Source organism: Saimiri boliviensis, chromosome X (genome assembly GCF_048565385.1).
Source record: "Saimiri boliviensis isolate mSaiBol1 chromosome X, mSaiBol1.pri, whole genome shotgun sequence".
NCBI classification, from domain to species: domain Eukaryota; kingdom Metazoa; phylum Chordata; class Mammalia; order Primates; family Cebidae; genus Saimiri; species Saimiri boliviensis.
The window spans coordinates 102,651,908-102,678,242 of record NC_133470.1 but is presented as its reverse complement, the minus strand read 5'-3'; the positions used below and the strand labels follow the sequence as shown (position 1 = coordinate 102,678,242).

General features: G+C 38.4%; 1 protein-coding gene across 7 annotated transcripts in view; it reads left to right on the top strand.

Moving 5' to 3' along the window:
• PHF6 (PHD finger protein 6) overlaps positions 1–26,335 on the top strand; it is an 85,576-nt gene that overhangs the window by 24,303 nt on the left and 34,938 nt on the right. For 6 of the 7 annotated variants that reach the window (XR_012515657.1, XR_012515658.1, XM_074391771.1 and 3 more), the window contains exons 6-9: positions 15,733–15,902; positions 16,074–16,217; positions 17,633–17,737; positions 19,843–19,976. Coding sequence is in view for 5 of the 7 variants with exons in the window: in XM_074391771.1 (XP_074247872.1) it covers positions 15,733–15,902; positions 16,074–16,217; positions 17,633–17,737; positions 19,843–19,976 (553 nt within the window). In the remaining 2 variants the exon portion in view is untranslated. The remainder of the gene's footprint in view (positions 1–15,732; positions 15,903–16,073; positions 16,218–17,632; positions 17,738–19,842; positions 19,977–26,335) is intronic. The other variant, XM_003931148.3, reaches the window with a different exon arrangement.

The following is a 26,335-nucleotide window of genomic DNA, read 5'->3' as shown; positions in this document are numbered from 1 at the left end:
TTAGCTGCCTATAAAATGATTTGAAACATAGAAGAAAGTATTTCTAGGCCAGCTTTCTTATTTGTTACCATTGTAACAAATATACCACTCTGGTGTAGGATGTTAATAGTAACATGGGTAAGCCTCCTAATACATTTGCTTGTAAAGGGGCAGGCAATAGTTAGAAGGAAGTTAAAGGATGGCTTTTTTCCCTTAATTAATAGACTTTATTTTTAGAACAGTTTTAGGTTCATAGCAAAATTGAGCAGAAAGTACAGAGTTCCCATATATCTCCTCTTCCCCAACCCCTAACACACACACACACACACGCACACACACACAGCCTATCCACTATTAATATCCCACACCAGAGTGGTACATTTGAAACAATGGATGAACCAATATTGACGCATCATTATCACCCAAAGTTCATAGTTTAAATTAGTGTACTCTTGTTGTGCTACATGCTGTGGGTATTGACATGTGTATAATGGCATGTACCTACCATTACAGTATCATACAGAATCATTTCACTGCCCTGAAAATCCCCTGTGCTCCACCTATTCATCCCTTTTCCCTCCCAAACCTCTGGCAACCACTGATATTTTTTACTGTCTCTATAGTTTAGCCTTTTCCAGAATGTAATAGTTGGAATCATACAGTATATAGCTTTTTTCAGATTGGCCTCTTTCACTTAATTGCCTTTTATTTATTTTTATACTTTTGAGACAGGGTCTCATTCTGTCACCCAGGCTGGAGTGCAGTGGCTCAATCACGGCTCACTGCAGCCTCAACCTCCCAGGCTCAAGTGATCCTCCTACCTCAGCCTCCTGAGTAGCTAGAACCACAGGCATTTGCCACCACACCCGGGTAATTTTTTATTTTTATTTTTTTTTTTTTTTTATTTTTTTTTAGAAACGGGGTCTTGCCACATTGCCCAGGCTGTCTTGGACTCCTGGGTTCAAGCAGTCCTCTACGTCAGCCTCTCAAAGTGCTGGGATTACAGGCATGAGCCACCACTCCCAGCCCTTGTCTTTTTTTTTTTTTTTTTTTTCTTTTTTTTGTAAGGCGGAGAATGAATTGATACATAGACCCTTATGAGAAAGGATGCTATGGGCAGGAAGAGATTGACGGTCAAGGAAAAAGGATTCAGCATACAAGCAAAACAATTGGCCTCTGATAGGAGGGCATTTTCACTGTAATAGGAGGGAACAAAGAGGATAGGTGGCTCCTATCTGGTCGTCTTCTCTGTGAGGGAGAGTTTAGGGAAAGGTGTGAGAGTTGGAAGCTGAAGGAAAGAGAATGTTTGAAGGAATAGCTGTGAAGACTGGGAGAGGAAGTTTGCCTGGAGAAATGTGAGGTTTCCAGAATACATTGAAGGCCGGTTGAGGTTAGTACCCATGAGTTTATGTAGTGGTTCCCATCGGTCAGGTTGGGTAACTTTTCTACCAGTAATTCCAGATCCTGTATGCGCATAGAGAAGGTGGCTAGTTGGGTAAATAAAAATTGGGATCTTGCCAAGTGAGTTTAACAAAGAAGGAAGGGATATGGGAGTTTAGGATATTTGCAAGAGAGCAGTTTGAGCAAGGTGGGGAGGGAAGTGAAGGCAGGAGAACAAGAAACAAGAAGGTGTCAGTGGGCTGGAGGCCCTAATAGGGGTGAAGAACAATGAGAATGAAAGTACTTAGGAAAACAGGCATTTGTGGTCCCAGAGAATGACGTAGGGATGTCAGTAATAGAACCATTTTAGGTGATTATAATGTTTTTTAGTGTGGTAAATTGGGGAGAGTAATACCCAACTTGCCAGGACACCAGCACTCCTCCTGATATTCTAAAGCCCTGTCTGGCCCTTTACCGATTATCTTGTCTTCTTAATCACTGTTTCCTCATCTTTCATCTTCCTGGTTTATGCTCCATCTTCCTCCTAAGTTCTCACATCATTTAACAGTGTGAAGTAGAAAGGATATCTGGACAGAAAGTCTGAAACTGCCATCCACTAGGTCTTAACTTGTTTAACTTACTTACCATTCACAAGGCAAAGTGTCCTCATGTATCAAATTTTATATTTATATATATAATTTGAGTTTTTTGGGAGTGAGGGAGGACATAACTTAGTGACAGATATGTGACAAACGTTAAACTACAGTGGTGACACAGGGAAGTATTTAGAGATAAGGGGGCATCATGGCTGCATTTTACTCTTAAACCTTTCAGGAGAAAATGTGTATGGATATTGAGAGGGAATGAATGATAAAGCAAATGTGGTAAAATATTTTGCATGAAGGGTATACAGGAATTTTTATGACAACTTTTTTATAAGTCTGAAATTACTTAAAAAGATAAAGTGGTGATAAGTGTTAGATTAAGTGACCACAAAATCCCTTGCTTTCTGAGATGGTGTAAAGGAATCTTTTGTGCCTAACCCTGGAGGCTATAGTCTGTATTTTATTCAAGGACCTGAATAAAATACAGGATTCCCTAATGGACAGTTTTGAAACTATATTAGAAATTGTTCGTCAAATGATATAACTCAGTTTATATTTCAGGAAATGGGGTCACCATAGTTATATTAAAAGTATCTTTAAAATGTTATAATTTATCTAAATTTGAGGCCTTTACCTGCTTTAATATTCACTTAGTGGTGTTTTGTTTTTTGGGTTTTTTTTTGTTTTTGTTTTTTTGGGTTTTTTTTGAGACAGAGTCTTGCCCTATTGCCCAGGCTGGAGTGCAGTGGCACGATCTCAGCTCGCTGCAACCTCTGCCTCCCGGGTTAAAGTGATTCTCCTGTCTCAGCCTCCCAAGTAGCTGGGATTACAGGCGCCTACCACCATGCCTGGCTAATTTTTGTATTTTTAGTAGAGACGGGGTTTCACCCATGTTGGCCAGGCTTGTCTCGAACTCCTGAGCTCAGGTGATCCGCCCGCCTCGGACTCCCAAAGTGCTGGGATTACAGGCATGAGCCACCGCGCCCAGCCCTCACTTAGTGTTTTCTTTCCCTGGTTCTTTTTCTCTAGAATATGCTGCAGTTTCCAGTCTTCATTACTTTGCTTAAATGGAAATATAGGGAGATTTTGATGTTGGTATTAAGCTCTTTAAAAACCTACAAGTTGAGTAGCATTGAATAGTCTTATAAAGTATTGGGAAGGCAATATTGTACACTGGTTAAGAGTATGGGCTTTGAAATAAGGTCAGTGTTTGAATCTTAGCTCTGCCACATCCTAGGCACATGATCTGGGGGAAATTATTTGATATTTACAGATACTGCATCTGTAAAGTTTGGGGGACTTTTTAAAAAAACCTACCTCATGGGATTATTGTAAGGATTAAATGAAAAATAATGTGTGTACAACTCTTAACAGTGGCTCAGTACAGACATACCTTATCTTATTGCACTTCAGTTTATTGTGCTTCACAGATACTGCGTTTTTTACAAATTGGAGATTTGTTGCAACCTTGCATTGAGCAAATCTGTTGGCATCATTTTTTCTAACAGGATGTACTCACCTTGTGTCTGTCACATTTTGGCAATTCTCACAATATTTCAAACCTTTTCATGATTTTTTTTTTTTTACCTGTTATAGTGATCTGTGATCAGTGATCTTTGATATTACTATTGCAGATTGTTTTGGGACACCATGAACTGTGCTCATGTAAGACGGTGAATTTAATTGACAAATATGGTGTGTGTTCTGGCTGCTTCCCCAACTAGCCATTCTCCGTCTCTCTTCCTCTTTTGGGGCCTCCCTATCTCTAAGACACAACAGTATTGAAATTAGACCAATTAATAACCCTCTAATGGCCTCTTAAGTGTTTAACAAAAGGAAGAGTTGTACTTCTCTCACTTTGAATCCAAAGCTGAAATTATTAAGCTTAGTGAGGAAGGCACACTGAAAGCTGAGACAGGCCGAAAGTTAGGCCTTTTGCACCAAACAGCCAAGTTTTGAATGCAAAAGAAAAGTTATTGGAGGAAGTTAAAAGTGCTACTCCGGGGAACCCACAAATGATAAGAAAGTGAAACAACCTTATTGCTGATATTGCCAAAGTTTGAGTGGTCTAGATAGATCAAATCAGCCACAACATTCCCTTAAGCCAAAGCTTAATCCAGAGCAAGGCTCTAACTCTTCAATTCTATGAAAGCTGAGAGAGGTGAGGAACTACAGAAGAAATATTTAAAGCTCGCAGAGTTTCATTCATTAGATTTAAGGAAAGAAGTTTCTATAACAGTAAAGTTGCAAGGTGAAAGCAACAAGTGCTACTAGAAGCTGTAATGAGTTATCCAGAGGATCTAGCTAAGATGTTCAATGAAGTTGCCTACACAAAACAACAGATTTTCAATATCAGTGCAACAGCCTTATACTGGAAGAAGATGACATCTAGGACATTCATAGCTAGACAGACGTCAATGCCTGGACTCCAAGCTTCATAGGACAGACTAGTCTTGTTAGGGGCTAATGCAGCTGATGATTTTAAAGCAAATACTCATTTACCGTTTAAAAAATCCTAGGGCCCTAAAGAATTACACTATATCTACTCTGTTTATGCTCTATAAATGAATGATAGCACATCTGTTTACAGCATGATTTACTGAATATTTTAAGCTCACTGTTGACACCTACTGCTCAGAGAAAAAGATTCCTTTCAAAATATTGCTGCTTATTGACAGTGCATCTGGTCATCCAAGAGCTCTGATGGAGATCTACAAGGAGATGAATGTTGTCTTCATGCCTGTTAGCTCAGCATTCATTCTGCAGTCCAGAGAGCCCATGGATCAAGGAGTACTTTGGACTTTCAAGTCTTATTTAAGAAATACATTTCATGAGGCTGTAGCTGCCATACGTAGTGATTTTTTAATGATGAATCTGGGCAAGGTAATTAAAAACCTTCTGGAAAAGATTCATCATTCTAGATGCCATTGAGAACATTTCCAAATATCGACATTAATAGGAATTTGAAAGACATTTATTCCAACCCTCATGGATGACTGAGAGGTTCAAGACTTCGGTGGGGGAAGTCACTGCAGATGTGGTAGAAATAGCAAGAGAACTAGAATTAGAAGTGGAGCCTGAGGATGTGACTGGATTGCTGCAGTCTCGTGATCAAACTGGAACAGATGAGGAGTTGCTTCTTATGGATGAACAAAGAAAGTAGTTTCCTGAGATCTAGAGTGTATTTCTGGTGAAGATGCTGTGAGCATTGTTGAAACGACAACAAACGATTTAGAATATTCCATAAACATGGTTGATAAAGCAGTGGCAGGGTTTGAGAGGACTGACTGATTCTGAAAGAAGTTTTCCTATGGATAAAATGTCAAACGGCATCTCATTCTATAGAGAAATCTTTCACAAAAGAAAGAGTCCATCAATGTGGCAAACTTAAATGTTGTCTTATTTTAAGAAATTGTCACAGCCATCCCATCCTTCAGCCATCCACCACTGATCAGTCAGCAGCTAGCAGCATCAGGCCAAGACCCTCCACCAGCAAAAAGATTACAGCTTGCTGGAAATCTCAGATGACTGTGAGCATTTTTTAGCAATAAAGTATTTTTAATGATGATACCTACCTTGTTTTTTTATACGTAATGCTATTATGCATGTAGCAGACTACAATATAGTGTAAACGTAACTTGTAAATGCACTGGGAAACTAGAACATTCATATGATTTGCTTTATTGCAATATTTGCTTTACTGTGGTAGTCTGGAACCAAACCCGTGGTATCTTGAAGATGTCTTTAAATACTGTGTTCTATATCATTATTATTCCTTTAAACTTCTACCTGCTCTTATCGCCATTCAACTTTTCATGTGCTCTTCCTTAGATGACAATGGAATTTAAATGCTTTGTACTTTAACTTGGAAAATTTTAGTGGTGTATTCATATTGTGGTCTTTGCACCATGTAGAACTGACTTCATATTCTTTCTTTCTTTTGTTGTCTCCTTCTGTTGCCTAGGCTGGAGTGCAGTGGCGCAATCTCGGCTCACTGCAGCACTGCAGCCTCCACCTCCCAGGTTCAAGCGATTCTCCCACCTCAGCTGAGTAGCTGGGATTACAGGTGCCTGCCACCATACCCAGATAATTTTTGTATTTTTAGTAGAGACAGGGTTTGACCATGTTGGCCAGGCTGGTCTCGAACTCCTGACCTAAGGTGATCCACCCACCTCGACCTCCCAAAGTGCTGGGATTACAGGCATGAGCCACTGCACCCAGCTGACTCCATATTCTTTCTGATTCACCAGATATATTGACCACCCTTGCGCAGAGTACTGTGTTAGGCATTGTGTATGCTCATCTTTGATTTAGCACATTGTATAGATTTTCATCATAGGAAATTTCAAACTTAAGCAAAAGTAGAAATAAAAGTATAACATTTCATCTTTACCCCCCACTCACTTTCTTCATCTGGATTATTTTGAAGTGAATCCCAGAAAACAGATTTCATTTTAGCACACTTAATAATATATTTTGGGTGTATGCTACAAATTTGTATATTCATGGGTATTTATATATTCATGTGTTTGTATATGCATATACATTTATGTATATATGTATTATATACATTTACACATTTATGTATATATGTGTATATTTATTATATACATATATACATAAATCATTTGCCTGATAACCTTTTCTGAAAAAACAGGAAGCTGAGTTCACAATTGACTCCTCGCATAAAGAGTAAATGCATGTCACATTTACACTGAAAAAGACGGGGCGGGTGACCTCCAGCTTTCCTTTTACAGCAACCATGAAGATTAAAAGCAGAGGTGGTGATGCTTGCCTCTGTCTTAATGCCTGTCCTTTTTCTTTCTCTCTTTTTTTTAAACTCTGACGATCATTGATTGTGTGCCTTTAAGGTGTGAGCACCTTGGGAAATTTAAGAAAGAGTCTCCATTTGGACAAAGAGCTTATAGTCTACACAAGATATGCCAAGAGTATTAACTAATAATTAAATAGAATTTTGTAGTTTACAAAGCATTTTTCACAAGTAATTTCTTAAGGCAGCATTGTAAGAAAGGTATTAACCTTAGTCCCATTTGACACGTGAGGACATTTGTGAATGGTAAGTAACTTAATCAAATTAAGACCTACTAAGTGACAATTTCAGATGTTCTGTCCAGCTATCCTTTCTACTTCATACTGTTAACTATGTGAGAACTTAGGAGGAGGAAGACGAAGTGTAATCCACGAAGTTGTAAGATGAGGAAAACTGGTTATTAGGAAAAGAGAATCAGGAAAGGGACAGACAGGGCTTTACAATACTAGAAAGAGAGTTGGTGTCCTGGTAAGCTGGGCATTCCCCTCCCCATAGGGGCCATACCAGCGGAGAACAGAAGGGTAATAGAGAGGGGCCTGGCCATTCCAAAGTGACAGATGTCTGTAAGCTGTGCTGATAAGAGGTTGGGAATGTTTGGTAGCTCGGGGAGGAGGACAACCCTATTTTGTCACCTACGTTAGCCTGCATTTTTAGAAATTGCAGCTGTGAATACAAGTGTAAAGTTTTACTTTTTATCATATTTATTTTGAATAGGTGCATGAACGTTATACAAAAATCAGGCTTTCCTCCCACCTGTGCCCTTGTATCTGTTTCTGAATTTTTTTTGCTAAAAGCAAACACTGCTATCTGTGAGTTTCTTGTGTATCCTTCCAGGCCAATTATGTGCATACATAAGCAAAACTGTTCTTTTTCTAACGTCCAGGAGCATATGGAAATGTGTATCTCCGTGACAATGAATATTACTATTTTAAGAGCATACTTGTAGTTATTCGCTGACATATATGTCTCAGCTCTGCCACACTCTAGCTTTGTGACCTTGGACAAAATAACTTAATCTTTCTAAACTTCCTTATCTGTAAAACGGGGTTGTTGGGAAGATGACTGTTACAAATTTGTGGAGTGACTGCAAGGCTCAAATGAGATAATGCATAGAAAACCGCATACCGTATCTGGTATTGTGAAAACTCAAAAGCTCAAATGTTAGCTCTTACTATTCTGTTTCCAACTTACATACACATATTTACGAATGAAAGCTGATAAGATACTATACAAGTGAGCAAAGATAAATGGAGAAAGATGTTCATCACATTTGTAACAGCAAAAACACTGAAAACTTACAAGTCATAACCGTAAGGGGCTGGTTAAATACAGTGGATTACTATTAGCTCTTACATGGAAGGAGGTTAATTCCTGTATACGGACTTGGAAAGTTGTCAAGCTATATTAAGCAGAAAAAGCAAGATGCGGAATAGTGTACTTACAATGCCAGTCGTGTGTATATCCTTTTAAAAAAACGTGCACATGTGGAGAAAATAATAGCATTTATTGAAAGTGTCTTGTGTGCCAGGCACTGTTTTAAGTACTTTACATGCACTGATTCATGTAATTCATTCAAGAACTCCCTGAGGTAAGTTTCGGGTCCAAAGATACACAGTATGTGGAAGAGCCAAGATTCAAACCCAGGCTCTTATACACTGAAGTTGAGAAAAGAAGCAGTTAACAGTGCTTTCCTGGGAGGGAGGTCAGGAGGTTAGGGAGGGAGGCAGGTTAGGGAATCTAAGGAGCCAACTGAGAGCACAGAGCAGGTGGAAGTAGAAGATGAAAGGAAGATTTTTCACTTTTTTTTTTTTTTTTTTTTTTTTTTTTTTGAGACTTGCTCTGTCTCCCAGGCTGGAGTGCAGTGGTGTGATCTCAGCTTACTGCAACCTCCGCCTTCCAGGTTCAAGCCATTCTTCTGCCTCAGCCTCCTGAGTAGCTGGGATTACAGGCATGCACCACTACACCCGGCTAATTTTTGTATTTATAGTAGAGATAGGGTTTCGCCATGTTGGTCAGGCTGGTCTTGAACTCCTGACCTCAAGCAATCCACCACCTCAGCCTCCCAGTGTGCTGGGATTAGAGGTGTGAGCCACCACACATGGCAATTTTTACTTCTTTTATGCAAATTATTTTTTATAATTAGAAAGGAAACTTTTTTTTTTTTTTTTTAATGTTAAAACGTTTACACAATTTTGAGTTGGGGAAAAACACAATGGGTTGCAACCATGAAAAATGTTAACAGAGGTGCTGTGATTAGCTTTGTATTCATTTTCATGTGCTTTTTCAATTTTTTTAGGGTAAATGCCTATAATTGAAATCACTAGGTCAAAGGGTACAAATTGTAAAGGTTCCTGATACACGTTGCCATATTACTTTCCACAAAGATTGTACTAGGATATATTCCCATCAGGGGTGGGGAGCTCCCCTGCCTCGCCTTTCACCACTTTGGATATTATAAATTATTTAAATTATAAAAGTAGCAGCACATTGCCCATTATTTAAAGTATTAAATAGTACAAAAGTACTATTAAAATTAAAGTGGTTAAAAAAGCCCTCTCCTCACTTCCAACTCACATTCTTTAGGAGTAACTAGTAATAACAGTTCAGTATGTATCTTCCCCCAGCTTTTATACACACATGTAAACTTACAGGTGCATTCACACACTTTTTTTTTTTTTTTTTTTTGAGACAAGAGTTTCACTCTTGTTGCCCAGGCTGGAGTGCAGTGGCCCGATCTCAGCTCACTGCAATCTCCGCCTCCCGGGTTCAAGTGATTCTCCTGCCTCTGCCTCCCCAGTAGCTGGGATTACAGGTACCTGCCACCATGCCCAGCTAATTTTTGTATTTTTAGTAGAGACAGGGTTTCACCGTGTTGGTCAGGCTGTGCTCGAACTCTTGAATTCGTGATCTGCCCACCTCGGCCTACCTAAGTGCTGGGATTACAGGCATGAACCACTGCGCCCGGCCCACACACTTTTTAAAAAACACAATGGTATCATACTATATATACACATTGATATTATACAACTTGTTCTTTTGATTCTGTGACATATCACAGACCTCCTTCCCTGCTAGTACATTGTTTTTAACAGTTGTGTTATACTACATAGAATAAACAGAAACATAGTTTATTTAAGGATTTAACTTTTTTTTTTTTGAGACACAGGTTGGCTTTTGTTGCCCAGGCTAGCGTGCAGTGGTGCAATCTTGGCTCACTGCAACCTCTACCTCCCAGATTCAAGTGATTCTCCTGCCTAAGCCTTCCGAGTAGCTGGGATTACAGGCATGTGCCACCATGCTCAGCTAATTTTCTGTATTTTTAGTAGAGATGGGGTTTTGCCATGTTGGCCAGGCTGGTCTTGAACTCCTTACCTCAGGTGATCCACCTGACTTGGTATCCCAAAGTGCTGGGATTACAGGCGTGAGCCACTGCACCCAGGCCTAACGGTTTATCTATTAATAAAATTGGTTGTATCTGTTTTTTCATTACAAATAACACTACAGCAATCTCCCTTGTACATAATATACTTACGTATTTATATAAGTGACTCTGTAGGATAAAGTCTTAGAAGTGAGGTTGCCAAGTCAAAAGGTCTATGCATTTAACATGGGGACAAGTACTATCACATTGCTTCTGAAATTGTTTGCCCAGTTTATGTTCCCACCAACAGTCTAATTCCCATACCTGTGCTAGATATTATCAGTCTTTAATTTTTTGTCTCATTATCTCATTTAATTTTAATTTTCATTATCACTGGTGAAGTTGGGCCTCTGTTCATGTTTTTTTAGTCATTTATATTTCTTCTGTGAATTGCCTTTTCCTATCCTTTGTGCATTTTTCTCTTGGGATTTGTCTTTTTAAAATTGATACGCTGGTGTTCTCTATAATACAGATATTCTGTCACTATGTGGAAATGATCTCCCAATTTCCTTTTTTTTTTTTTTTTTTTTTTTTCTTGAGACAAGAGTTTTGCTCTTGTCACCAGACTGGAGTGCAGTGGCGTGATCTTGGCTCACTGCAACCTCCACCTCCCAGGTTCAAGTGATTCTCCTGCCTTAGCCTCCTGAGTAGCTGGGATTACAGGTGCCCCGCCATCACGCCTGGTTAATTTTTGTATTTTTAGTAGAGACAGCGTTTCACCATGTTGGCCATGCTGGCCTCAAGCTCCTGACCTCAGGCGATCCGCCCGCCTTTGCCTCCCAAAGTGCTGGGATTACAGGCCGCACCCAGCCCAGTTTATTTCTTTTAACTTAGTTTATGGTGCCTTTCACTGTATAAAAGTTACTAATTTTTAGTCACATCTCTAAGTCTTTTCCTTTGTGGCTTCTTACATATCCTGATCCAAGATTATTTTTAAAAATTCTTCTCTATTTTCTATTATTTTCATAGTTTACTTTACAGTTAGATTTTTAATCCATCTCTAACTTTTTCATATGGTATGAGGTATCCATTTAAAAAAAACTGGATAGCCAGTTGTGCCCTTTTGTCTTTTCCCACTCATCTGAAATGCCATTATTATCATACTTTCAATTTTCATGCGCACGTGAGTCTGTTTTCAAATTTGGAGATTCTCTTCCACTGATATATGTCTATTCTTGTGCCAGGAGTTTAACTGTTATTGCTTTATAGTATGTTTTGATATCTTCTTTTTAAAAGATACTCTTGGGTCTTTTTTTTTTTTTTCCATCTTGTATGTTTTTGTTCATTTTCCAGAAAATCACAGAATTAACTTTAAGTTTCAATTCATTAAGGCAGATTAGATTAGTAAGAGCTCATGTTTTATCATGTTCCTTCAGAAACATTCTGCCTCTCCATTTAGGGGCACTTATTTTTTGTTTTGTTTTGTTTTTTTGAGATGGGGGTCTCACTTTGTCGCCCAGGCTAGAGTGCAATGGGGCAACCTTGGCTCACTGCAACCTCCACCTCCCGGGTTCAAGCGATTCTCCTGCCTCAGCCTCCCAAGTAGCTGGGATTACAGGCATGTGCCACCACACCTGACTAAATTTTTGTATTTTTAGTAGAGATAGGGTTTTACCATGTTGGCCGCGTTGGTCTCGAACTCCTGACATCAGGTGATCTACCCACCTCAGCCTTCCAAAGTGTTGGGATTATAGGGATCCCGGCTGGGGCACTTGTATATTTTCTTTCTAACACATATTTTGTTGGGTTTATGGTAGCTTTTTTATTTTTTTATTATTTATTTATTTATTTATTTATTTATTATTTTTTTTTTTTTGTCAACTTGTATTTTAGATTTAGAGGATACACATGCAGGTTTGTTACCTGAGTATATTATATGAGACTGAGATTTGGCGTATGAATGATAGCATTACCCAGGTACTGGGCATAGTACCCAATAGTTTTTTAGCCCTTGCCCCTCTCCCTCTCTCCTCCCTCTAGTAGTCCCCAGATTCTATACTGCCTTCTTCATGTCCATGAGAACCCATTGTTCAGCTCCCACTTATAAGTGAGAGCATGTTGTATTTGGTTTTCTGTTCCTGCATTAATTCACTTAAGCTAATAGCCTCCAGCCACATCCCTATTGCCACAAAGAACATGATTTCATTCTTTTTTATGGCTACAGGGTATTTCATGTGGCAGGGTATTTCATTCCAAACCGTATTTTCTTTATCCAGTCCACTGTTGATGGGCACCTAGGTTGATTCCTTGTCTTTGCTATCATGAATAGTGCTGCAGTGAACATACCAGTGCATGTGTCTTTTTGGTGGAATGATTTGTTTCCCTTTGAATGATTTGTTACCCAGTAATGCTATTGCTGAGTCAGGTAGTTCCGTCTTATGTTCTTTGAGAAATTTCCAAACTGCTTTCCACAGTGGCTGAGCTAATTTTAATTCCTACCAACAGTGTATAAACGTTCCTTTTTCTCCACAGCTTCACTAACATCTATTGTTTTTTGACTCTTTAATAATAGCCATTCTGACTGATGTAAGATGGTATCTCATTGTGGTTTTTATTTTAGCTTTTAATAACTGTTTAAAGTGTGCTGTTTTGATAGGCGAAAATGATATATCACTTAATTTGCACTTTGATTCTGGAGAAGTTAAATGTTTTTAAACTATGCTTAGTAACTACTGATATTCTATGAATTATCTGATTATATCCTCAATCCATTTTTCCATTTGGGTTTTAATCTTATGTGAGCTTATCATATCATAATGATACTAATTCTTTGTCATAGGTACAGCAGAAGCAGATTTTTAATTTTTTTTTTCCAGTTTATTTTATTTTATTTTTGAGACAGAGTCTTACTCTGTCACCCAGGCTGGAGCACAGTGGCGCAATCTCGGCTCACTGCAACCTCTGCTTCCCGAGTTCAAGCGATTCTCCTTCCTCATCCTCGCTAGTAGCTGGGATTACAGGCATGCACTACCATGCCCAGCTAATGTTTTTTGTATTTTTACTAGAGACAGGCTTTCACCTTGGTGGCCAGGCTGGTCTCGAACTCCTGACCTCAAGTGATCCACAGGCCTCTGCCACTGCACCCTGCCTTTTTCCAGTTTATTGTTTGACTTTTACCACTTTTTTATTAATACTTTTCAGAAGTTTGAAATTTTAATATAAATATATGAATCTTTCCTGACTTTCACTATTGATGTTAAAGTAGTTAAAATTTTTGCAGAATGATTTCATATTTAGAACAAATATGCCACGTGGGAAACTAGTCATGTTGGCCTGATAATGGAATCAGTTCTTAAGTAATTCTTATGGATGTTTAATAATACGGTGTTATTTATGGTGTGAGTGATACTTATTTCCATAATAGATAACTGAATATATTATATATGTATACATATGTACATAACGGAATATGTTTTATATATGCATACACATGGATATCTTAGAATGATTGAAACAGTTTTTTCATTTTGAGAATTTTTAAAATTTGGCAAGTGCAAGTAATTCTTTTTTTTGTTTGTTTGAGACAGAATCTTGCTCTGCCACCCAGGCTGGAATGTGGTGGTGCAATCTTGGCTCACTGCAACCTCTGCCTCCCGGGTTCAAGCAATTATTCTGCCTCAGCCTCCCGAGTAGCTGGGACTACAGGTGTGTGCCACCATACCCAGCTAATTTTTGTATTTTTAGTAGAGATGGGGTTTCACCATATTGGCCAGGCTGGTCTCGATCTCCTGACCTCGTGATCCACCCGCCTTGGCCTCCCAGAGTACTGGGATTATAGGTGTGAGCCAAGTGCAAGTAATTCTAACAGCTTTTAGTGAAATTCCATGTCTTAAAAATTGTCAGTTTGAATATTTAAATTAAGTACTATATTCTGACATGAAATTTGCTATTGTGTTAAGGATAGAAAACATCTTTAATTGACTTCTCTATTTTCACAGGAAAAGTTATTCACATGAATTTGTTTTGTTGCCTATAAAATACTATCCAGTAACTTTTACCTTTTCCCCTTAACTCCCTCAAGTCCTATCACAGCTATGTGAAGTTGTGCTTATGTAAATTGTTAACTGTTTTGTAAACAACCTAATACTTGTAGTTCTCTTAGCTTATATATATTCAAGTATACCAACTGAATTGCGCTTTTCTTTTAATAAATGTGCTTTCATTTCTAATAAACAACCTCAAAGTAGTAGGAAAGATATTAACATCTGAGAATCGGAGTTGGTATGCTTTCTCATTGAGAAATTAGTCTCTAAAATTATAATCAATAATGTGGTAAAGGAAAACACAGAGAAGATAAAAGAGCTGTGCTTCAAACTTTCCATAGTTTGACCCTATGGCAAGTGAACATTTTTAATACATTATCTTATAATATACAGAGGCCCTCAATAAATAAAATATGTGTAGTAAACTGCTGAATGAAACACCTTTCATTATGGTAGAAATTATTTTCAAATTACCAAGAAATGCAATTCTCAAATTTCTGCGTAAGTTTTGCTTAATTCACTAAAGCATATGCAACTAACTTGCAACATATTTTTTTACCTCTCATATTAGAAATTCTTTTTGTACTTAATATTTGTTTAACTATTTGATCCATTAGGTCCATTGTAAATGTTTTCCTTGTTGAATTTGTTCATTCAGTTTTCATGATAGTTCAAAGAGTAATCTAAACCGATGTTATCTAATAGAACTTTTCTTGGCCAGGCGTGGTGCCTCACGCCTGTAATCCCAGGACTTTGAGAGGCTGAGGCAGGTGGATCACCTGAGATTGTGAGTTTGAGACCAGCCTGACCAACATGGAGAAACCCCATCTCTACTGAAAATACAAAAAATTAGCCGGGTGTGGTCGTGCATGTCTGTAATCCCAGCTACTCAGGCTGAAGCAGGAGAATCGCTTGAACCTGGGAGGCGGAGGTTGCCGTAAGCTGAGATCGTGCCATTGCACTCCAGCCTGGGCAACAAGAGCGAAACTGCGTCTCAAAAAAAGAAAAAGAACTTTTCAGTGATAATGGAAACAGTCTGTATGTGTGCTGTATAATACAGTTGCAACTAGCCACATATAGCCAATAAGCTCTTGTAGTGCAGTCAGTGTCACTGAGAAACTGAAGTTGTAATGTTATTTAATTATAAGTGACTTAAATTTTTTAAAGCCACACATTGCTAGTGGCTACTACACTGGATTGCACAGCTATGTCTACTTTATTTTCATTTAGTTTTCCAAGTTATAGTGAGTGTATTTTCTAGGCAAATGTTCTAATTTTACAAACTCTTTGAAACCTATGGTAAAAAACAAATAATGCAAAAGCAAATTCTAAAACTTAATTTAATAAACTATTTGTATTTGATTTTTATTGCATTTATCTGAAACATTGGGTTGCTATATTGAGCATACCACAGACCATTTCTCCTCATTTCTGAAGACAGTTTCATTCTAAGGAGAAACCTAAGTCCTAAAGCCTCATGAACTAATACTTATTTTGAGATTGGTCCGTAAAAAGCTTTTGTTCATTTTTAAGCAGCTGATTTAGAGGAAAGTTTTAATGAACATGAACTGGAGCCCTCATCACCTAAAAGTAAAAAGAAAAGTCGCAAAGGAAGGCCAAGAAAAACTAATTTTAAAGGGCTGTCAGAAGATACCAGGTCCACGTCCTCCCATGGAACAGATGAAATGGAAAGTAGTTCCTATGTAAGTTAAAAAAAAGCTGTTGGATTCTTACTTTTTGTTGTACCATGAATATTTCATCTAAACTATCTATAGGTAAAGTTCATCATTTGAAATGTTAAATAAGCTTGAAATACTGATAGCATATTTCCATGAATTTTTTTAAGTTCTTTTTTTTTTGTTTTACATTTGCAGAGAGATAGGTCTCCACACAGAAGCAGCCCTAGTGACACCAGGCCTAAATGTGGATTTTGCCATGTAGGGGAGGAAGAAAATGAAGCACGAGGAAAGCTGCATATATTTAATGCCAAGAAGGCAGCTGCCCATTATAAGTGCATGGTAAGCATGGTTCTTTTAAGCCCAATTTTGGTTTTTTGTTTGTTTGTTTTTCTTTGTTTCTCCTGTGATCTGAAAGCCCAAATGATTTTTTTTTTTTTTTTTAATCAAAGAAACACAAACAAAATAAACAAAAAAGGCGGGCAGATCACGAGATCAAGAGATGAAGACCATCCTGGCCAACACAGTGAAACCCTATCTCTACTAAAAATACAAAAATTAGCTGAGTGTGGTAGCGTGTGCCTTTAGTCCTAGCTACTCGGGAGGCTGAGGCAGGAGAATCACTTGAACCCCGGAGGTGGAGGTTGCAGTGAGCCGAGATTGCGCCATTGCACTCCAGCCTGGTGACAGAGCGAAACTCCATCTCAAAAAAAAAAAAAAAAAAAAAAAATCATTTAGCTAGTAACCAAAAACAACCCCCTGCCAGCATTAGTATTTTAGAGTTATGAATAGTATATCTGGTAATCCCAAATCTTAATAAAGTTTAGATTTTGTTAAATTATAGCCTTTATGTTTTAGTAGGATTTAAAGTAATTCTAATTATAGTTACTGTATTTAGGATAATCCATAATTAATTACTTCATAACTATAAAAATTTTGTCTTTGTAAGCATGTCATGAAAGATATTTTAGACTTTCACTATAACCTCATAATTATCTGTTATTGTACTTAACACACTGTATTACAATCATTCATTTATGAATTTATCTTCCCTAACGGACTCTTAAATTCCTTGAAGATAAGGATGAGTTTTTATCTTGACATCCTTAGATACGGGCTTGACTTACAGAACACATAAATGTCTTTGACTTAGATTGTATTGAATGACTCATCCCATTGATAAGGTTTTTATAATTACATTTTTTATGTCAGAAGTTCTTAACCAGAGTGCATATCAGATTTACATGGTAAACTTTTTCCAAAATATGTGCATCTAGGGCCCCTGTAAAATAGATCTCATGTATGTCCAGTTTGAAAAAAAAAAAAATCCCCAGGTGATTCTGATCTGCATCTATAATTGAAATTTGCCAATTTAAACTATTTTTTAAAATTTTGTGGAAATGTGAAATAGTTGAGAATAGGGTGACATTGTTGAAATCTTCATTGCTTGAAGCAGGCTATTTCATCTTGGCTCCACATTGGCAGTCCTTGTCTTATTTTCCACCACTCCAGAAATAAAAGGGCCTCTAGATTTCAATAAACTTGAAAACTGTTTACTCTACACCCCCACCCTTGGAGAAAATTATTGTTTATATTTTAATCAAACATGAATATATTAAAAATATTTGAGCAGATGCTTGATTATTAAGGAAAGATTATCTTTCTTTGGAAATTAAATAAGACACACTTGATACCATGTTTAATCGTTTTCTCATAAGGTTTCTGAATGTTAATCTTCCTTCGTTTTTCTTCTCTAGTTGTTTTCTTCTGGCACAGTCCAGCTCACAACAACATCAAGAGCAGAATTTGGAGACTTTGATATTAAAACTGTACTTCAGGAGATTAAGCGAGGAAAAAGAATGGTCTGTAGTTTTTATATTTGTTATGCAACATTACACTTGACTTGCTGCTTTAAATTTAGAGTACATCCCAAATTTCTCCAGTCAGAAAATTTAATATAAACTCGTTCATATGTTAAAGCAAAGTACACATTTGACTTATTTGTAATATAATAAAGGATGCTGATGTTACTGAAACTTACTTCTCTTTCCGTGTAAGTTCATTACTTAAGAGAATTATACTGAGAGGGTTTATGTATATTTCAAGGCATTTGCAAGCCCTTTAATAAAATAAATGAAGATATGAATGTGACAAACTTTATTAAGTTTAAAATGTTACATTGTGTAAGCTTGCTTAAAGGAAGATTCTTTCAGGGCTTTCTGTTTAAAGTACACATACACAGGGCTGCCTCTTAAAGTGTTTGTCATGGCTTTGAAAGTTTTTTGTATAAAATAATATAAAATGTCCCATAGTCTCATGTTGTTAAATATACTGAATTACCAACAAGTAGCTCTAAGAAATATTGGCATCTTTATTGATCACTTACTCCTTTTTTTTTTTCTTTTGCTCTTCAGTGACTAAAGGTCACTTACTCCTTTAAAGCTCATGAATGCTATGAAATATCGGTTGTCTCTAGAAATTAATATTTTAATTTTTTTGGTGGGAAAATTTTCAAACATTTTAAAATTGGAAAGCCTAGTAACAGGCATCTGTCCATCATCTTGCTTCATCAGTTACCACAATTTGTGGCACTTGTTTCATACAGGCCATTTATTCTTGTTGCTTGAAGTATTTTAAAGCAGACCTCAGACTTCATATCACTTCATATCTCTGAACATTCTTCACCTCCACATAGTTCAGTATGCATCTCTTAATAATTGGACATTTTCTTACCTACCCACAATGTCATTATACCTTACAATTTTTTTTTTTTTTTGAGACAAAGTCTCACTCTGTCACCCAGACTAGGGTACAGTGGCACAATCTCTGCTCACTGCAGCCTCTGACTCCCAGGTTCAAGTGATTCCCGTGCCTCAGCGTCCCAAGTAGCTGGCAGTACACACATGCACCACCATGCCTGGATAATTTTCGTGTTTTTAGTAGAGACAAGGTTTCTTGTGTTGGCCAAGCTGGTCATCAACTCCTGGACTCATGTGATTCACCTGCCTCGGCTTCCCAAAGTCCGGGGATTACAGGCATGAGCTCCCGGCTAAGAATGAAACTTCTATAACAGACTCTGTAGTACTGAAAAAAGGAAAAACCACTTTATCGTATCATTCAGAGCAGTGTTGTATAATACAGCTAAAGTCCAAATAGGTGACTAAGATAACAGTTCAATTATCTTGCCAACTTCTTGTTTACCTCTGTACCGTTGAGGGTTGCCGTAAACATTAACTTAGTATTTCCCCCAGGTGTGCTCCAAAGGAAGTTAGTCCATCAAGATGTTCCCTCACCCCTCCAGAAATAAAAAAGGCATCTAGATTTCAATAAACTTGAAAAACGTTTACACCCCCACCCTTGGAGAAAAGGCTGTGAGAAGTCCTGCAATAAAGTCATCTGCTTAACCTGTCCTTTCTCAAACTTATTTGACTTGAAACCCTTTTTTCAACAGGTACCTTTTAATCTCCAAACATTCTTCAGGCAAGGCATATCTAGGCAAAACTGAGAAGTCTTGAAAAGATTTCAGCCCGTTTAGTTTCCCTCTGCACTTCTGTCTACTTGGTAGCGATTCCTCTGTAGGGGGATTGCTTTTCTGGTTTCTCATACTTTTCCCCTAATCATAATACGAAAGGATCTGATCTTAGGGAGGAAAAGAAGTCAACCACTAAAATATACAACACCATTCTTCTTATTGTGTATTTGGCAGTATTAAGGCGTATCTTATCTACATTTAGATGTCAGACCTCTGATGGTCAGTAGTTTTTCTAACGAGCCGGCAGTTTATAAATGTTGAATAATAGAAACATCAGGGGATGACAATATTAGAGGGCTTATCAAAGTATGGTTTAAGTTGCAGCATTATTGAAGTTATATGCTATATAATAATTTCAGTGTACTCTTTTTCAAAAGAAAATGGCTGCTGTTTTCTTGCAATACTGCTTATGATTATTTCTCTTTCCTTATATAGAAATGTACACTTTGCAGTCAGCCTGGTGCTACTATTGGATGTGAAATAAAAGCCTGTGTTAAGACTTACCATTACCACTGTGGAGTACAAGACAAAGCTAAATACATTGAAAATATGTCACGAGGAATTTACAAGTAAGAAAACAACAATTGTCTATTTCCCTAAACATGTTAGTAAGTAACCACCCTTAAATAGATGACATTAGTTTACCCTATCTCTATTCTTAGGTGGTGTTTAGCTAAGTATAGAATACTGAGATATTATGTAAGGAATATACTGCAATTGGCATTTTCCTCTGACTACATATCCCTGGATTAGCATTCATCTATCCAATATTAGTTATGCTTCCTATGTGCCAGCCATTGTTCTAGAAGCTGGGCATATGTTAGTGATCAAAACTACATACACTCGGCTGGACACTGTGGCTCACACCTGTAATCCCAGCAATTTGGGAGGCTGAGGCCAGTGGATCACCTGAGGTCAGGAGTTTGAGACCAGCCTGACAAACATGGTGAAACCTCTTCTCTACTAAAACACAAAAATCAGCTGGGCATAGTGGCAGGCGCCTGTAATCCCAGCTACTCAGGAGGCTGAGGTAGGAATCGCTTGAACCCAGGAGGCAGAGGTTGCGATGAACCTAGATTGTGCCATTGCACTTCAGCCTGGGTAACAAGAGCGAAACTCCGTCTCAGAAAAAAAAAAAAAAGAAACTACTACATACACTGTCCTCACGAAGCTTACAGTCTATCGGGAAAGACCTATTATTTAAGTGGCCAGACAAATACACAATTGCAACGTAGCAGCATAAGTGTACTAAAGAAGTTACGAAGTGTTATGAGAGCATATAAGAAGGAAGAGCTAACCTAGTCTGTAGTGGGGAGTGTTTAAGAATTTTCTGAAGGAAATAGTGCTTAGCTGTAAGCTGAGATATTAAGGACAAAGATGAGCCTTGGTCAGGGGACGTATTCTGGGCAGAGAGAACAGCATATGCAAGAGCCCTGGGTGAGACAGAAGCAGAGGTGGAAATGGGGAGATGTGTTAGGAGGCTAGTTCTGGTGGTCCAGGTGAGAATTTTCGGTAGCTTAGAGTAGGATGTGGTAGATAGAAGGCAAAAAAGTCTCTTGAGAATATGGTGAAAAAATAAAAGTTTGAAGATCTGGGATTGGAGGTCACCCTCTTTTTTATGGGTCTTCCGCTTACCCATGCTACCTTGGGCTAGGTGTTATTAATGTATCTCTGGAATGGTTCCATTTGTTTAATTGACTGGAGTATAAGTTGGCAGGGACTCTTGAACTTTTGATTTGCCTTTCAGAGTTGTAAAGCACTTCCTTACTCTCACATGCCTAGAATGCAATGAACCAATAACTTCAGGGTCTAGTATTCCGTGTAAAAGACAATGTACACAAGCAATCACCCAGTCATTTCAGTGCCTGCATAAGGTGCTAATGCTGTATTATAACATTTGCTAAACTCTGTTGAATAATAATAAAGGCACAAATGTTTCCAAGTGAGTTCTATAAAGCCTTTAAGGAACAAATAATCCTAAGGTTATTTAAGAGGCCCAGCACATAGCAAGAGATGGAAAACTTACTCGTGTATTCTGTAAAGCTTGCATAACTGTGGGACCAAACCTAACAAAGATAACATTAAAAGAAAAACAAACTGTAGACTGTCTAATCTCCCTTTTTTTGCTTTGAGACAGGATCTGACTCTGTTGCCCAGACTGGAGTACAGTGGTGCAATCAGGACTCACTGCAGCCTCACCCTTCTGGCCTCAAATGATCCTCCCACCTCAGCCTCCCAAGTAGCTGGGACTATAGGTGCATGCCATTGCGCCCAGCTAATTTTTTTTTTTTTTTTTTTTTTTTTTTTTTTTTTTTAGAAAGAGGAGTTTTGTTATGTTGCCCAGACTTGTCTCAATCTCCTGGGCTCAAGTGATCTCCCTGCCTCAGCCTCCCAAAGTGCTAGGATTATAGGTATAAGCCACGCTCAGCCACAATCTCACTTTTATAAATATACAAAAATTCTAAATAAAATCTTAGCTCTGTGTTCTAAGAATTGAAAAACTGTTCTGTATTCTAAGAATTGAAAGGCTGGGCACAGTGGCTCACACTTACAATCCCAACCCTTTGGGAGGCTCAGGTGGGAGGATTGCTTGAGGCCAGGAGTTCCAGACCGGTATGGGCAACTAAGCAAGACTCTCATCTCTACATAATTCTAAAAATAGAAAGAAAAAAGACTGTTCAAAATCAGGAAATATATTAATATAATTTATTAGAATTAATGGAGTAAATAAAAATCTTACCACCTTTATAGATGGTGAAAAGACATTTGATAACATTCAACATCAGTTTCTGAATTTTAAAGTAAGGTAATGAGTGCTTTTGGTAAACTAGGAATCTTAATAGGTGTTTATGAGAAAAACAGCAAATAGCTTATTTATTGTAAAAGTAAAGGAGCAATGGTTCTTAACCAGGAGTGAGCCTCAGAATCACTGTGGGGTGGATAAGACCGTCTTTTAAAATGTTCATTTCTGAGCCCTACCCATAGAGATTTAAAGGTAGTAGGTCTGGGTTGGGGCCAAACCATGTACTTTTATGACTCTCCAGGTGATTCTTATGTTCATCTCTAACTGAGAACCGTTAGACTAAATAGGCTTTAATTCAAATTAGGAACAAGACAAGGATGCCAACTACCAGCGTGACTTTTAACATTCTTCTAGAGGGTTAAGCTGATGCAAGATGAAAAGAAAAAGGCCCAGTGCAGGGCTCACATCTGTAATCCCACACTTTGGGAGGCCAAGGCAAGAGGATTGCTTGAGGCCAGGAATGAGACCAACCTGGGCAACATAGTAAGACCCTATCTCTACACAACATTTAAAAATTAGCCAGGCAAAGTGGCACACACCTGTAGCCTCAGCTACTCAGGAGGCCAAGGCAGGAGGTTCACTTGAGCCCTGGAGGTTGAGACCAGCCTGGGCAATATAGTGAGACCCTGTCTCAATTTGAAAAATAAAAGAAGGCCAGGCACAGTAGCTCAAGCCTGTAATCCCAGTATTTTTGGTGGCCTCTGCTGGTGGATCACAAGGTCAGGAGTTCAAGACCAGCCTGGCCAACATGGTGAAAACTCATCTCTACTAAAAATGCAAGCATTGGCTGGACACAGTGATGCATGCCTGTAGTCCCAGCTACATTGGAGGCTGAGGCAGGAGAATTGCTTGAACCTGGGAGGCAGAGCAGTGAGCCAAGATCGTGCCACTGCACTCCAGCCTGGGCAAAAGAGTGAGACTCCATCTCAAACCAAAAAAAAGAGAAGAAATAAAATTGTATAATAAAATGATCAATATTTGTTATTTATATAATTGTCCACCAAGAAAATCCAAAGGAATTAACTTTGAATTTATTAAAATTAGTAAGAGCTCAGTAAGATTGCTGAATATGAGATAACTTTTGGGGCTGGGCGTGGTGGCTCATGCCTGTAATCCCAGCACTTTGGGAGGCCAAGGCAGGTGGATCACAAGGTCAAGAGATCGAGACCATCCTAGCCAACATGGTGAAACCCCATCTCTACTAAAAATACAAAAAAAAAAATTAGCTGGGCGTGGTGACATGCACCTGTAGTCCCAGCTACTTGGGAGGCTGAGGCAGAAGAATTGTTTGAACCCAGGAGGCGGAGGTTGTAGTAAGCTGAGATCACGCCACTGCACTCCAGCCTGGGTGACAGAGACTCCGTCTCAAAAAAAAAAAGAAAAGATTACTTTTAAAAACCAATTCCAGGCCGAGTGTGGTGGCTCAAACCTGTAATCCCAGCACCTTGGGAGGCCAAGGTGGGCAGATCATGAGGTCAGGAGTTCAAGACCAGCCTGAACAACATGGTAAAACCCCATCTCTACTAAATAATACAAAAATTAGTCAGGTGTCGTGACAAGAACCTGTAATCCCAGCTACTCAGGGAGCTGTGTCAGAATAACTGCTTGAACCTGGGAGACAGACAGAAGTTGCAGTGAGCCAAGATTGCACCACTGCACTCCAGCCTGGGTGACAGAGTGAGACTCTGTCTCAAAAACAAACAAACAAAAAAACAATTCCAGTAACACAGTAATAAATAGTTAGAAAATATAAAGGAAAAACGTCTGTCATAACCCGCCAAACACATACACTAAAGATTATTTTTTTTCCATTAAAAAAAAAGCTTTTCTTTTCTGCAAATGGGGAGTTGCAGAGACAAGGTCTCACTGTTACCCAGGCTGGAGTGCAGTGGCATGATCACAGCTCACTGCAGCCTTGATCTCCTGGGCTCGGGTGATCCTCCCACCTTAGCCTTCTGAGTAGCTGGGACTACAGGCACATGTGACAATGCCTGGCTAATTTTTGCTATTTTTTGTAGAGACTGGGTTTCGCCATGTTGTCCAGGCTGGTCTCAAACTCCTGGATGCAAGTGATCCACCCGCCTCAGTCTCCCAAAGTGCTGAGATTACAGCTGTGAGCCACCATGCCTGGCCAAAAATTACATTTTACAAAGGACTCAAATGAGTGGTGAAATATATTTTCCTTGATAGAAAACTCAGCATTGAAAGACACCTGTTCTCAGTAAATCTATTTAGTATAATTTTGATCAAATCCAAGTTTTTTTGACAGTTTTATCTAGAAGACTAATGTGATATAATTTCACTTGTAATGACTGGGTTTACCTTATGTAACAGAAAAAAAAAAAAAAAAAAATAGCAGCTTAACACGATAGAGGGTCGCTTTCTCACCTGAAAGACTTGCAGAGGAAAGCAGTTCAGATGTGGTAGGCAACTTTTCGGTGTCATCCAAGACCCACACAACCATCCTTCTGCTCACCCCTCCTTAAGGTCTCCTTCCACGTGTGTGTGTGTGTGTGTATGTTTCTGTATACGTAGAAAAATCTCTAGTAACTTATTCAACAAGCTTAATGTTTATATTCTCATTAGTTGCATAGGAATGGAGGAGAAGTGGTGATTTTATATTCTCCATGATATGATTCTGTGGTGTTTGAATATCTTCATGAGCAATATATTATTATTAAAGTAGCCATTAACATTTTAAAAACACAGGCTGATTTTAAATATCCAAAATCAGATTATATGGAGAATAATTATATTTAAAATGTAACTTTTAGATGATTTTATTATAATTGTTATCAATTTTCATTTTGGAAGAAAAATGGAAATATAGATGAGAAAAAATACTTAATGTCAACTTTACTTCTACCACACAGCGATAATAATCTTAAATCTTTTGGAATATTTTCTCCTGGGCATTTATGTGATTATGTGTGTGTATTTATAAAAACAAGATCTTCCGCCGGGTGCGGTGGCTCACGCCTCTAATCTTAGCACTTTGGGAGGCTGAGGCGGGTGGATCACCTGAAGTTGGGAGTTTAAGACCAGCCTGACCAACATAGAGAAACCCCGTCTCTACTAAAAATACAAAATTAACCGGGCATGGTGGCATGTGCCTGTAATCCCAGCTACTCTTATTAGATCTGAGACATTTTTCTGTGACATTAAACAACTTTACATCTTTTAATTTTTGAGACAGGGTCTCACTCTGTCACCTAGGCTGGAATGCAATGGTACAATCACAGCCCACTGCAGCCTCAATCTCCCAGACTCAGGTGATCCTCCCACCTCAGCCTCCCAAGTAGCTGGGACCACAGGAGCAACCCATGATACCTGGCTAATTTTTTTTTCTTTTTTTTTTTTTTTTTTTTTTTTTTTTTGTACAGACAGGATTTTACCATGTTGCCCAGGCTGGTCTCAAACTCCTGGGCTGAAGCAATCCACCCACTCTGGCCTCCCAAAATGATGGGATTATAGGCATGAGCCATTGTGCCCAGCCTATATCTATTTTAATGATTGCACAATATACTATTATATGGGTATATCAGTTTTTTCTATTGGTTCATTTTACAGACATCTTGTTTTTACTTTTTAGCTTTTAGACAACCATATTTCAGTGACCATCTCGAAACAAAAATATTAGTACTAGGATCCATAATGAATTGAATTGCTCTTTTTCTTTTTTTCCCATTGAGATGTGTTTCTGCAATCCACTTGTAATGTGGATTCCAGATAGAGACCATTGAGTTCAAATGAGAGCCCAGAGGCACGTAGTTCGGGGAGAGACGAAGGGACAAATAGAAGGAAATGCAGGGAGGAGTATTTCTGAATGAAGTGGCTTCCCTGTCTCCTAAATGTGGCTTTTCTTCCTTACCAGCCAGCCTTTCTGGGTCCTGACTGTATTCATATTTGAAAGACGAGGGAGGGATATATAATAATTTTTATTTCTGTTTATCCTGTTTGTCTTTATTGTATTTTAAACTATTTCAATGTGGATTTTTTTTTTTTTTTTAATGTCAGCCTCCCACCATAAAAAAATAGAGTTCTGTGACAGCAGGGATCTTGTTTGACCAGTTGATACCTGTGACCTTGGCACCTAAATGAGTGAAGGGCATATAAGGGCCTATG